The 14,267-nt window shown below is 40.4% G+C and overlaps 2 protein-coding genes across 5 annotated transcripts; one reads left to right on the top strand and one right to left on the bottom strand.

Annotated features, from left to right (window-relative positions):
• Positions 1-526: 526 nt before the first annotated feature.
• LOC141363003 (retinoblastoma-binding protein 5-like) lies at positions 527-4,110 on the bottom strand. 4 transcript variants are annotated; one of them, XM_073865417.1, is made up of 14 exons: positions 3,933-4,110; positions 3,540-3,565; positions 3,274-3,446; positions 3,051-3,191; positions 2,814-2,976; positions 2,632-2,741; positions 2,428-2,547; positions 2,208-2,361; positions 2,059-2,130; positions 1,852-1,969; positions 1,697-1,766; positions 1,339-1,589; positions 1,105-1,251; positions 527-839 (listed from the first exon to the last, which is right to left on the bottom strand). In XM_073865417.1, the coding sequence occupies exons 1-14, from the start codon at positions 3,949-3,951 to the stop codon at positions 787-789; spliced, it is 1,617 nt and encodes a 538-aa protein (XP_073721518.1). In that variant the 5' UTR covers positions 3,952-4,110; the 3' UTR covers positions 527-786. The 4 variants fall into 4 exon arrangements, with proteins under 4 accessions (XP_073721518.1, XP_073721519.1, XP_073721521.1 ...); XM_073865418.1 differs by having other exon boundaries at positions 1,339-1,583; XM_073865420.1 differs by having other exon boundaries at positions 1,174-1,251; positions 1,339-1,583.
• A 1,620-nt stretch (positions 4,111-5,730) lies between these two features.
• LOC141363001 (cryptochrome-1-like) lies at positions 5,731-13,462 on the top strand. The gene is made up of 14 exons (XM_073865406.1): positions 5,731-5,887; positions 6,482-6,656; positions 9,180-9,288; positions 9,366-9,508; positions 9,597-9,784; positions 9,877-9,974; positions 10,053-10,193; positions 10,274-10,585; positions 10,658-10,809; positions 10,915-11,117; positions 11,230-11,334; positions 11,411-11,491; positions 11,572-11,649; positions 11,729-13,462. The coding sequence occupies exons 2-14, from the start codon at positions 6,499-6,501 to the stop codon at positions 11,827-11,829; spliced, it is 1,869 nt and encodes a 622-aa protein (XP_073721507.1). The 5' UTR covers positions 5,731-5,887; positions 6,482-6,498; the 3' UTR covers positions 11,830-13,462.
• The last annotated feature ends 805 nt before the right edge of the window (positions 13,463-14,267 follow it).

Genomic DNA, 14,267 nt, shown 5'->3' with positions numbered 1-14,267 from the left:
ATAGAAATATTTTACAATACATTGCATCAATATGAAACATTTTGCAATGATGTTTTTGAGTCAAATTCAGGAATGCATTTACACATTCATATTTTCATCTGTGCAGCTGTAGGGGTGAGCGGGGCACAAACTTATTTGGGGTTAATTTTTAACACGGCTACTTTATATATATATATATATATAATGATTCATCTAACTTAAATATTTTTTAATGATAGAGCCAAAGCCCAAAAGCTTTAGGTTGTGTCCCGCTCTCCCCTACTGAATAGAAAACGAAGCAAATCTCTTAAAGTTTGTCTGTTTTTCCTCATTTGAAGACTTTAAATGTTTCTGAATAAACCCAAAATGGAATCCAACGTTAGAAAACAGCACAAAATGGACCTGAATAACAGAAATGTGTCTTTTCTCTCATTCACACACCACTGACTCCACCTGCTGGACACTCACGGTCAGTACAGCACTCAAAATGGAGGCAAGATGCTGCTGATGTTGATCTTAAAAGACATCACAAACTGACACGACGCTGTCAAAAACAAACTGGTTTAATATGTATAAAAAAAGAAAACAACCTGACCAGTCAAGAAATCGCACAGAATAACAAAACGAGTATCATCAATATGACATGTGACCTTTGTGATCAGATCTACTCTACACAACACACACGCTGTCCATTCCTTCGGGATCTACACGAGGATCGGATCTGAGAGGTGTGTGATGTCCTTCTGTCATAATGTAACACAAACACAGTCTTTAGAGTCCATATAAAGATGCTGATAGACGGAGGAGTCAGTCCAAACCATGAACTTCATGCTGCTTGTATGACGACGAGAGCAGATTTCCTGAAACAGGTAAAGATGAATTAAACGCAGCACTGCAGGTCACCAACGCCAAAATGATACAGATACAAAACAAGCAGTGCAGGAAAGCAAGCAGGAAGTAGATGTAACAGCCAATCACAGCTGAGCTCGAAACCTCCAGAGCCAAAGTCCAGGAACAGAACCAGAAGCAGCACCAGACGAGGTCCGCTGGAGCTCAACACAGACACACTGACTGCAGGGAGCTACAGAAGGCAAGCGGGGTCAGAGGTCGCTCTCAGGGTCTTACCTGGTACTGGTGACACGTCTGGTCTGCTTCTGTCTCGGCTGAGTTTGGGTCTAAACGGGGAATCTTTACCTTTAGAGCCCTTCGGCCGCCCGGCTGCCTTCTTCTTGGACTTACTGTCGCCCTTCACGCCGAGTAACGGATGCACTTCTGATAGACAAACAGAGAGACAGATGAAGCGAGTTATGATCTGTGGATGTGAACACTTAATAAAGTCTTAAGTTGAAGCCATCTCACCATCGCTGGGAACGCCCTGCAGTTCTATATTAGTGGTTCGGATCTTCTTCTTGGGCGGTCCTCCATCAGTAGTCGGCTGTCTTTGTTTTTTATCCCCAGTGGCGCTGTGAATCGATCCGTCGTCCGGAGCGACGTTCTGACCGGCGGCGTCTGGCGGCGGTCCGAACGGATTCTCCTCCGGGTCCTCCACCTCCGGAGCGATGGGCAGGTACAGCAGGGCTTTATAATCCTCCAGCTCCTCATCACTGTGACTCAAAACACACAAACGCACACACGGGCCGATAAGCTTTTATTGTGGGCGGAGCTAATCAGCAATGTGATATCTGATTTGCTGGTTTAGCTCGAGATCTTTACTAACCTGCTGCAGAAAGCTGCTATTGGATCAACCGTAGTGACATCCACCTCTTCATCTTCAGCAGCGTCCGCACCTGACACACAAACACAGAGATGTTTATTACATGATCATGAGCATTAAAGATGATAAATGAGTGTGTGTGTGTGTGTGTGTGTTACCTGTTTGCTCCGGTTCACTCTTGTCTTCATCTTCAATATCAAACTCTGATTCTCTTTCTTCATATTCAACGTTCTCATCCAGCTCTTTAAAATCAGGAGCAAACGCACTCCAGTTTTCCTACACACTCAGACACACAAACACAACAATCATGCAATCTCAACCTACACGTATCTGAAGGATTTGTCTCGTTTTATTTCTTTACTCACGACTTGGTTCTGGGCCCATATGGAGACGACGCCGCTGGAGATGGAGGCAATGATTGGTCGAACTGGGTGCCACTGTACAAACACACAAATATTGTTGAGTTGTGTATTTCTGCTCATGTATTAGCTGATATATGGATCACAATTCTCACCGCCACATCCAGCAGAAGTTCTCCTCGTGTCCCGTGCAGGATCTTCACCAGATTCCCGATGCTTTTCTCCCAAATGTAGAGCGCGTGCTGCCGTGCTGATCCCGCCACGATGTACTCGCCATCACCCGAAAAACAGCAGCGTTTCCACGGCGTCCTGCGAAACAGATCTGATCAAACCGAACACTTTCACAAACACTGACATCATCGGCGAGGTGTTTACCTGTTCACCAGGTCCTGGAGTTTCTGCATGGGCTCCGGTTCTCCATCCCGCCCGCAGGTGAGAATTTCCCGGCCGTCGTACACGCGGATGATTCTGTCGGCGGTGTTGATCAGGAAACAGCTGGAGGAGATCGCCGTAATATTAAGAAAGTGACATTTCTTAATATTTACGAAAGATGAAAACAGAAATGTGTTTATACTTCACCTGCCCTTCCGTGCAAACTCGATAGATTTGATGGCCGTGGTGTTGCTGGTTCCTGTCGTCACTCGAAACGACGCCACGAGATCCTGCGTGTTTGTGTTGAGCACCAGAATCTGTGACAAGACAAACATTTAGTGAAATTTCACAAGGTGTAAATCAGTGCCCAGCACGGCTCGACCTCTGACCTTTCCTTTGGCATTGCCCGTGTAAATGTATTCGCCTCGCCGGTCAAACGCAGCCACAACGTTCAGATCCGAGTCATCGTCTACGGGCAGCACCACGTGTTTAGAGTCAGACAGCGTGAGCAGGACGGGCGCTGACTTCATGGGACACACCAGTACCTTATCCCTAAAAATACATTACATGTGAAGCACAAAGTGCGGGGCACATACGAAAGAAATCACAGTTTAGTAGACACTCACATGTCTCTGGGGTGATACTGCAGTTTGAGGATCGGTGAGGGGAAACGAAATCTTTGGTCACAATCTCCCGTCAGGACGTCCCACTGAGACACGATGTTATCTGTGGAGGCGCTCACCAGCTTGTGTCCGTCTCTACTCCAGCTGCATGACAAACAAACAAAATGATGATTTGTCAATCAAGACATGCATGTGCGTGTATGAATGCGTTTGTCTGTGCACGCACCTGAGCGAGCAGACGGGGTGTATGTGAGCACTGATGATTTTGGCGATGCCTCGTGTCAAAAAGTCCCAGATGACGATTCGTCCGTCATTGCAGCCGACAGCCAGCAGCGTCCCCCAGCGGTTAAATGTGCAGGTGAGGGCCATGCTGATGCAGTCCAGAGTCCCATCTGCCTCCTGCATACACAAACACAACACACACACTCAACACAAAAACTTTACATCAATTAAACTCTTAGTGGATCTTAAATCATATTTGTGTTGCTGTACCTCTGGATAATTCTGCCCGAACGACTCTGTGAAACAGAAAACACTTTTGATTAATGCATTTTAATACAGCATTCAATTATTTGTATATGTTAACATGCACATGATTGTATTTCTGCAGTGTTCACTGGGATTCAAACTCATGGTCTCACTGTCAGCTACAGTAACACCCAAACCCTATTATTATATTCATGACATATCTTTAATCTGACAGTTCATAACAGAGGTTTAGTGCAGGGTAGTAAACCATTTAATAAGTACAGATTAAGAAAATATGTGTTAAAATATTAAATATTATGTTCCTATACAGGTTTGTTACTGAATGTTTATAAACATGAAAAGAGCGCTAACAGCAGTTAGCACAAAGCTAACACATTCACAAACCGCTAAACTCACCGAGCAACTCCAGATTCATCACTGCTGCGTTATAAACAAAATCTCAATGATGAAATATCAGAAACACTAAAAAATGAATGAAAAACCACACAAAACGGACGATATTTAAAAGATTGTGGATGAGCGACTGGCGCGGAGCTTCGAGGAAGGACCCCAAAACAAAGCGCCCCGGCGAGCGCCTGAACAAAACTCAACGCTACACTAAACCACTAAACCCTGAACGAAAGATGAATTAATTTTTAAAGTGGTTAAAATTCAGCGGCAAGTTGTTACGGATACGACCTAAACTAACTAACTAAACAATTAAATAAACAATTCATTATCTGTTTTACCTTTGACTGTGTCAAAATAGTTAATATTAATAGAAATTCATCAGATACACAATACTTTACATAAAAGAAAAACAAAAGCACTTTACACAAACAGACCCGACAATAAGTTCTATCAAATATTATTAACATGAAATATATTCCCTTTTAGTAATTCAACACACTAAACAGCTAGTTCACTACATTCAAGGTGGATTTTTTTGTAGGTTACAGATGCAAAATACTACAATTATGCCACATTATAAAGTGGGTTATGCAGTTTATTTTTAAAAGACCAATGATTTATTTATCCGTTTTTAGTTTTGATCAGAGTTATTCAATCTAAGTTTTTTCAGAAACTGTCAAACAGGTTAAAGGAATGTTTGGGTATAAAAGCCTCCCAAAAGGACCTAAAAAAGGATGAAAATATAAAAAAACAATAAAACCATTACAGAGAATTCTAATGGTTTCCATTAAAATACCAATAGGAACCATTTGCTTTTACCATTAAAACCACTACACTGTAGTGTGTTTTCGGCCATATTCCATTAGAACCAATAAAATTCCCAATAAAACCAATAGAATTTCTGTGATGTTGTCTATTGTTTGTTTGTTTTTTTAGCAGGGATGCCCTTCTTTTTTCATTTAACAGCTGCTTTGCTCATCAATATTCAGATAAAAATGAATCACCTTATTATACTGTAACTCTCTTAACATTTATATTGTGTATTATTATTTCATATATTATAATAATGTTATTTATGGTTAAAGTACAGTTTGGGCTAGAATGCTGTGACAAAGATGATATGATAAAACTTGATAATCTTTAGAGGTAACGTGAAGGTCTCTTTTACGCAGTTTCCTCTCATGAACGCTATTTTCATCTGACATACAGAAACACGGACCTCAGATCCAAAATGGCGTTCTGAGGAGCTGCACCCGTGATCATCCGGGTCCCTGAGGACGTGGCCAATCAGACAGACGATTGGAGAAAAGGGCGGGGCGAAGGTCTTAGGAATCTCTGCGATTACATCTTCACTATTGGGCCTACATAAAGAATGAACCACTTGGGCGCACGTTAAAATTCTATTAAATGTTATCGAGTTTCCAAAACTGATCAAAACATATTGCAAAGCTCTCTTAGTCCACGCCGCATAAACGTGAGACGAGTGTTTTGACGTCACAAACGGATGGACCAATGAGTAGCTTCCTTATCTGGGACACGAACAGGCTGACTTACTGCGGCGGTGCGCCGGCGGTATAGATGTACTTGAATAGATGCGAACGCACTGCTTTAAAGATAATCTATTAAGTGATTGTTGTCGTTTTATATATTTAAATCATAGCTAATGTGTCACATAACCTGTATTTAAAACTCACCGTTACACATTTGTCTTTAAAATCAGTGTAAATAATGATTAAGATGCAATCTATCATATCCACATCTATACCCATGCTGAAGTCTATCGTGTCGGCGCATGCGCAGTTGGCAGCAGTGTTATGAAAGCGCCGGGTTTTGTGTAACTGTGCTGAAGTCAGATTGTGTTGATCAGACCTGCAGCAGTGATCAGATCTTCATACAATCTGAGATGATTTTCTCACTCGGACTTACTTAAATCTCACTCTTCTGTTTTAATAACACGTCAGGTGAGTGATGCCTTAACACACGAGTGCGCTTTGATTGAAATATAAAGAGAAATAAATGTTACATAAAGTCATGACCCACTTATATAAATCATTCAAATATATATATAATACAAATCTAGAACTGCTAGTGTTAATAAGAGTGCTATTTTATGTGACACAGACTGTAAATTATCCAATTAAATACAGAAAAGAAAATTAATGTAAATCAAAATTTTGTAAAAAATATATACTGAACTTATATATACTTATATTGAACATCAGTTTATTGTCATCATGTTTGTGATGGATTTTAAACATTTAAAATAATAATAATCATAAAATAGATGTTTTTCTTAAAAATAAGCAATAAATAATAAAAAAGTTATTTTTAATGCAATACTTGTTTATTCATAAATAAATAATAATAAAAACATATATATACACGATTATGTTATTTAGCAAACAAATATGATAGTCATATATTTGTGTATTTAAAGAATAGTATCCTAGTATGTCAACAATGGTACGTTTTTTTTTTTTTTTGGGTTGTGGTTGAGATGTTTAGGATGTCTAGTTCAGGTTAGTGTTGATAATTAAGTGTCTGATGTGTTGCAGAAGAGTTCTTGATCATCATGGTGGTAAACTCCATCCACTGGTTTCGGAAGGGACTGCGTCTCCATGACAACCCTGCCCTTCTGGAGGCGGTGAAGGGTGCCGATACACTGCGCTGTGTCTACTTTCTTGACCCCTGGTTCGCCGGAGCCTCCAACCTCGGGGTCAACAGGTGGAGGTGAGAGACTTCAGACACACATACAGTACAAACATTCAAATCATTATGATATTAAAGAAGACATAGCGTGAAAATCTGACTTTTCCATGTTTAAGTTCTATAATTGGGTCCCCAGTGCTTCTATCAACCTAGAAAATGTGGAAAAGATCAACCTAGTAACTTAGTTTTGGTAAACCATTCTCTGCAAGCATGTGAAAAAATAGCTCATTGAAATTTGTTTCCCATTGTGATGTCAGAAGGGGATCTTATTATAATAATAGCACCCCTTAATCTGCACTATCCAACCACAGCACTGACATTTAATGCAGATAGAGAGAAAATAATTGACAATTTCAACAAACCACCATTATAGCGATCAGTGTTTGCATTTTATCAGCTCATTTGCATTAAAAGAATGCACCCCAAAAATATGTAACATGTTATAATAACTGATCTGTGGGTTATTTTGAGCTAAAAGTTCATGTACGCACTCTGGGGACACCAAAGATTTATTTGACATCTTAAAAAGTCTTATGAAATGTCCCCTTTAAACTAAACACTTATCTATCACACTCCTGATACATGTCAGAGTCTCTTGGATTGATTAGCAGGAATTGATAAGGTTTAAGTTGATCTGTAAATAAGCTGCTCTTATTGGTGGATTAGTTAGTAGTATTACTGTCATATTATTATTATGTTAAACTGAGAGAGAGAGAGAGAGAGAGAGAGAGAGAGAGAGAGAGAGGTTTACAGTTATATCAGGCATTGCGGGAGAGAACACTATGTTCCGGACTCGCTCGTGCCAGAGGTTTTGATCCCAGAGCGAGAGAGAGAGAGAGAGAGACATTGGCTGAGAGAGAGACTGGCAGACTGCCCGACCGCTCGGAACAAAATGTGCTGAGATGATTTTTTCCTTAAGTAACTTCACTGCATGAATAAAAACTGCTGTAATTTGTCAGACAGTAAGAGTTTGAGGTGAACATGTTAAAAAGCATGTCAGTAGGTCAGAAGGTCAACACACATGCACACACATGTACAGAGAGACACACGTGATCTGACCCCAGGCGAACTGGCACGTGATGACATCAGACACGACCCACATACTTTCTGTCCGTCTGTCTGATTACATAAATCCGTCTCACAGTCAAATTAGATTAAGTTATTTGTGTCGCCCTCTGCTGGTGTCTTTGATCTCATGACCTTATACAGACACTTCCTGTTAGGGCTGTCACGACTATGAAATTTGTCTGACGGTTAATTTTCTAATAAATTGTGACAAATTTTATTGACAAAAAATTGCATGTTTTAGGGCTTTGACGGTTTCGGCGATTAGTCGCCTGTTTTAGGGCTTTTAATTTTAATTCTCATAGATTTTTGTTTGTTCATGAAATAATTTTCACACATTGTTGTGACTATTTAAAATAAAAATTTTGCAAGGTTTTCCTGGCAGTAAATATTAATACACACAACATATATTTAAAAGTAATGAATATTTCATTAAAAAACTGAAAATTCTTCATAAGAAATAAACACAATAAAGTGTCTGAAAAATTACTGAATATAAATATATTTTTTAAATGCAATCAAAATAAACTGACTATACCAGAACAGCCTTAAATAGCAGGCAATTATATGAAGGTCATATTAGTAATGCAAAAAAATAAATTCCTTCAAAGCCGCGGTAGAGGCGTGTAGCGCGACTGATTTCAATGTTACATTAATGCGAAGACGCGGTGACATGCGCCTGGAGGTCTCGCGATGCGAAAGAGGCGTTTAGCGTGGCGCGAAGATGCGTTTCCGCCTCATTTGCGCGTCTAGTTCGCGCAAATGGCACGAATTGAACGTTGCCGCGGCAAACGCGCGAGTTAAAAAATGTTAACCTTGGGAAAAAACGTGCCGCGTTAACCAATGAGGAGCTTGCTCTTTTAGTAATGTGATTACAGAATCGAGCGGAGTAGCAGAAGCCCCTCCCATGACCCAAATTTCCGCGTGAATGTCTAATTGACTAGAATTTCATGCACAGCTTTCACGCGCAAATGAAGCGAGTAAACTCAAAATGTTCAAACGGCTAACTAGATGCGATAGACGCGAATTTGACGCCTCAAATGCGGCCGGTGTGAACACACGGTTACAGATCCTTAAGAATAGCATCCTTCACTTCCCTAAATTTGGAGTTGTTTTGAAAATGTAGGTTTTACCTGGCAATTCATAATGCTTATTAAAGTTTTGCAGCATTTCTTTAAATACTGTTTTTCACTGTATTAAATGGTTTTGTAATGTAACACTTTCAGTCAAGGAGTGCCATTAGATACTGTCTCGTTTATACAGGCGCTGCAGCTCCCCCTTGTGTTTTTTAGAGAAATATGCAATCATTGCGGTGATCTGAAATCATTGCGATGAGGTCAAAAAAGTTGCGATGAGACGATTATTTAATCATTGTGACAGCCCTACTTCCTGTATATTCAGTTTATTGAATTATGATGTTCTCACTATGATGAAGTAGATAATGATGATGATGATGAAGATGATGATGGGTTTGTTCAGGTTTCTCCTGCAGTCTTTAGAGGATCTGGACTCTCGTCTTCGTGAACTCAACTCGTGTCTGTTTGTGATCCGTGGTCAACCTGCCAACATCTTCCCTCGACTTTTCAAGGTAACAGCAGCAGATCTCAGGTCACAGATCTCTGTACGTATACAAGTCGAGTTTTCCCACAATGCACCTGTCTGCAGGAATGGAAGGTCAATCGACTGACGTTCGAGTGCGACTCGGAGCCGTTCGGTAAGGAGCGAGACGCTGCGATAAAGAAACTGGCATCTGAAGCAGGAGTGGAGGTCGTTGTGAAGATCTCGCACACGCTTTATGATCTGGACAGGTGAGGAACTTCAGGAGCACCTTTAAATCTCTAGTAAAGGAATGAGATGAAATGATTTATTGTGTGTGTGTGTGTGTGTGTTTGTCAGGATTATAACACTGAACGGCGGTCAGCCTCCTCTCACATACAAACACTTCCAGACGCTGGTGAGCAGCAATATGGAGCCACCAGAACCTCCAGCAGAACCTCTGAGTAAAGATCTCATGAGGAACTGTGTCACACCTGTCAATGAAAACCAACGGGAGAAATACAGCGTACCACAACTGGAAGAACTGGGTAAGACACAAACAAACATAAAAATACACACACACACACACACACACACACAGGACAGATGGATTATATCTAGCGTGTGTGTTTGTGTTCAGGGTTCGACACTGAAGGTTTGGCTCCTGCTGTTTGGCCCGGAGGAGAATCAGAGGCATTGAAGCGCATGGAGAGACACCTCGGACCTGACGCCGCTGCTGTACGACTATACAACACAACAATACACAACATTAAACTAGAAAGTAAACACAACTAAATCTTGTTTTAACTGTTTCAGGCATGGCAGGAGAACTTCGAGCGGCCCAAGATGAACTCAAGTCCTTTATTGGCGAGTCCTCTTGGATTGAGTCCGTATCTGCGTTTCGGCTGTCTGTCGTGTCGTCTCTATTACTATAAACTCACGGAGCTCTATAAGAAGGTCATACATACACACAACCTGATTGAAAACATCACAAAAATACACCTGTGATGTACAAGTATTGTATTGTTTGTCCTCAGGTCAAGAAGAATGACAAACCGTCCATCTCGCTCTATGATAAGATCCTATGGAGGGAGTTTTTCTACACGGCGGCCACGAATAATCCTCGATTCGACCGGATGGAGGGAAATCCCATCTGCATTCGGATCCCGTGGGACAAGAACGCGGAGGCGCTGGCCAAATGGGCGGAAGCTAAGACGGGTTTCCCCTGGATCGACGCCATCATGACCCAGCTGCGTGAGGAGGGTTGGATCCATCACCTGGCGCGTCACGCCGTGGCCTGTTTCCTGACCCGTGGAGATCTGTGGATCAGCTGGGAGGAGGGCATGAAGGTACGGAGCCCAGTGCATTATGGGTACGGTGTGACTGAATGAAGTCGTGTGTAACCGCTGCTGTGTCCGCAGGTGTTCGAGGAGCTCTTACTGGACGCAGACTGGAGCGTGAACGCTGGCAGCTGGCTCTGTCACTCCTGCAGCTCTTTCTTTCAGCAGTTCTTTCACTGTTACTGTCCCGTGGGCTTCGGACGAAGAATCGACCCTAACGGTGACTTCATCAGGTCTGTGATGTCAGGGTTTGTGGGTGGAGTCTTTGGTTTGGTTACCTTTGGTTTTGTGAAGGTTGTGATGAGACGCTGCGGTTTAATCTCTCCGTCTCATTCCAGACGTTACTTACCTGCCCTCCGAGATTTTCCAGCCAAGTTCATCTACGATCCCTGGAACGCGCCGGAAGACGTGCAGATCGCCGCCAAGTGCGTGATTGGGGTGGATTATCCCAAACCTATGGTGAACCACGCGGAGGCCAGTCGACTGAACATCGAGAGGATGAGACAGATCTACCAACAGCTCTCCAGATACAGAGGACTCAGTAAGATCTTCACACATCTTATGAATTCAAATTGAAGTCGATCTCCGGTGCAGATCCGGCCCGGAGTCGGTTCTGTTTTTCATATCTGATTCTCATCATGTATGTCTGTAAGGTCTCCTTGCCACCGTGCCATCCAATAACATGGAGGAGGCGAGCGTGAATGAAGGCAGAGGAGTCGTGGCGTCTCCTGCGCCCCAGAGGAGCGTGCCATCTTACCGTGAGTCTTCTTCATGACTAGATGTACAAGTGTGAATGTGAACCAGCGAGATGTAAACTGTGTGTGTGTCCAGCAGGGGTCAGAAGAGAGCAGCGCGATGCTCGCAGTCAGCCGAGTACCAGCGGTGTGAAACACAGGAGACACCGACACGCTCTCAGTGAGATCACAAACATCTCTTTTTTTGTATACTTTGTATCAAGTTCAATCAGTTTTATGTAAGTTTTATGTCCTCTACAGGCCACCGTACGTCGCCCTATGTTACTCAGAGTGATTTGACAGGCCACGCCCACCAGTTTGCGGTCCCGCATCAACCAGGTATGAAATAAATCACGTCTGTTCAACGTGACATCAGAAAGACTTTTTCTATTTTTATTGGTTGTTTTTGTGTCTTCAGGACCTTTGCCTGTTGGGGGCGGGACAGGGAAGAGAGAAAGGGAGGCGGAGCATGACAGTCGTAGGAGTGACAATGGCCCCTCCTCCTCATCTCACTGCTGAATATGTATAATGTATGATAAACGTTCCTCTTGTGTTACTGTACGTTCACACTAGATGCGTATGAAGGGAATAAATCGTGCTATTCACGCGTAGACGGACGTGTGAAAATTTAGAAATTCAGATGCAAATACGCTTAATTTGCTGTCTTAAGCTAGCTTGTAATCTCAATATGTATATATATAGCTCAAATTGAGTATAGAGTGTTTACAATTTAACAGATTGTCTGACCTCCTCGCTTACTTTCTTTCAAGCAAAATCCTTTTTATTCCTGTTTCTATAAATGTACAAAGCGACAGTGATTTTTTCCTTCGTTGTTAGTATTTCTGCCTCCGCTCACTATGTCATAATCATGTCATTACTGGAGCAAACTCCTGTTTGTTTGACGCAGCGTGAATTTCCGCCAAATTTCAGATTTTCCGATTCGCGCGAATCACGCGTAATGCAAATCAAATATTTGTACCACGTATTTCGCACTAATTGCGTCATAGGAGGTCTATTGCGCTTAATGCTTCATTCGCGTCTCGTGTGGATGTACAGTCAAACACAGTATTGCTCTTAAGAGTAATTTTTTTTTAAGCAAATCTCCATGGTGCACAGGCAATTTTAAACATTTCTACGAAAATGAAATTATTGTCCCAAATACTGATTTTAAAAATCAAATGTGAGTGAATAATTTCTCCCTGATATTAATTAACTGAAAAGAGTCTTCACACCAAATTTATAATGAATTAGTCTCAAAATCTCTTCCAGATAATAAAACTTTGATCTTAATGTGAAGTGTAAATAAGAGTCCTCAATGAAGAGAAAACCCCAAGCAGTGTTTCTGTCCCAAATCCAATCACATGTTAAAGTCTTTGTGTATTTTTACAGATAAATATTGATAATCATTTGATCTGGTGTCACAAACAGCCAAAGAAGAACAAACATCAGTAAATACACACATCTTCTCCGTCACATCACCTCATGTGTAAATACCTGCAGCTAAAGTCACATGACTTTGATCTTCTGTCTCTTGTGTGCTTGTATTTATTCAGAGATGAAGATCATTCAGTTGTGTGTTTAGTTTAGGTTTTATTTATTTGACAGGTCTTCCATGTAGGACTGGAAAACGATTATTCACGACTAATGTTTGCATAATAAAAGTTTTTGTTTACATCATTTATATGCTTTTGTATAGTATATAATAATAATAATGGAAGTATATGTTTAAGAAATATATATGTGTATATTTATATATATAATTATAAATAATATTTAAATGTTTTTTGTATATGTATGTGTGTGTATTTATATATACATAATTATTATACACAGTACACACACATATATAATGTAAACAAAAACTTTTATTCTGCAAATGTTTAGTCGCGATTAATCGTTTTCCAGCCCTACTTCCACGACTCGTGACCAGAACAAACTAAACTATTACTGAACTTTGTATTGTTAGTTTCTTTCAATTCTCTGTGTATTGTAAGGTGTTTTTATCTTATAATGCTGTACATAATTATTTACTGCTTTTTCATTTTGACTGAATCTTCATAGCAGTTTTGAATATTAAAGATAAATACTGTGTCTTACTGTGTGTAAGTAAATCTCATATTTATCCAAATAAAACTCTTTAAACAAAAACAAAGTCTTTTCTGTTTTTCTGTTTATCTGTGATTTAACATTTGATATATATTTATTTAAATGCTACAGCAGCACATCTAAAATCTACTGACAACATTATCGAGCAACTAAGATCACATTGGAGTAAAAAAAATCTAAAGTTTAGTTTCATGTGCAGAATTTTTTGTAAAGTTTAGTTTCGCATGTTCACGTGAAACTATCGCAGGTGTATGTTAAAGCGATAGTTTCACGTGAGCACGCGGAAGTTTCACGCGCGCATGCGAAACTAAACTTTATTTAATTTTTGCTCCATGTCCCCTTAGGGGCTCCGTACAACATTAACACACATACGGCAAAAAATACATTTATCTGGGCTAAAAATATGTTTTAAATATATGCTAAACACATTTTGAAGCTTATTTAAATATATTTTTGAATTTTAAATTATATTTAGTTTTAACCTTAATATATTATTTCATACCAAACCCCTAAGAGTGACATTGGAGTAAAAAAAATCTAAAGTTTAGCTTCATGTGCTCACGCGAAACCTTCATGTGCAGAATTTTTTTTAAAGTTTAGTTTTGCGTGCGCACATGAAACTTTCGCTTTCACGTGCGCACGCAAAACAAAACTTTATTAAATTTTTTCTCCATGTCCCCTTAGGGGCTCCGTAATTTCAAAATGAATTTCAGGAGCAACAAATAAATTTCTAATTGTACAACCCATACGGCAAAAAAATATGTTTGTTTTTTTGCCAAAATGTAAATGTTTGTATTAAATGTTAACGTATGTATAAAATTATGTTTTGCAGTTGCATATATGTTTAATAA

This window comes from Misgurnus anguillicaudatus, unplaced genomic scaffold, assembly GCF_027580225.2.
Source record: "Misgurnus anguillicaudatus unplaced genomic scaffold, ASM2758022v2 HiC_scaffold_31, whole genome shotgun sequence".
Classification (NCBI taxonomy): Eukaryota; Metazoa; Chordata; class Actinopteri; order Cypriniformes; family Cobitidae; genus Misgurnus; species Misgurnus anguillicaudatus.
This window is presented reverse-complemented; position numbering and strand designations above follow the sequence as displayed.

What these genes read in the sequence shown, in the direction of transcription:
- LOC141363003 (XM_073865417.1), bottom strand. An exon ending in TCGGGCAGAATTATCCAGAG is followed by an intron (nt 3,447 to 3,539) that starts GTACAGCAACAC and finishes TTGTGTATGCAG; the next exon opens with GAGGCAGATGGGACTCTGGA. An exon ending in CAGTATCACCCCAGAGACAT is followed by an intron (nt 2,977 to 3,050) that starts GTGAGTGTCTAC and finishes ATGTATTTTTAG; the next exon opens with GGATAAGGTACTGGTGTGTC.
- LOC141363001 (XM_073865406.1), top strand. Translation starts at nt 6,499, where the DNA reads ATGGTGGTAAACTCCATCCACTGGTTTCGGAAGGGACTGCGTCTCCAT. An exon ending in TCACGGAGCTCTATAAGAAG is followed by an intron (nt 10,194 to 10,273) that starts GTCATACATACA and finishes GTTTGTCCTCAG; the next exon opens with GTCAAGAAGAATGACAAACC. An exon ending in TGCGGTCCCGCATCAACCAG is followed by an intron (nt 11,650 to 11,728) that starts GTATGAAATAAA and finishes TTGTGTCTTCAG; the next exon opens with GACCTTTGCCTGTTGGGGGC.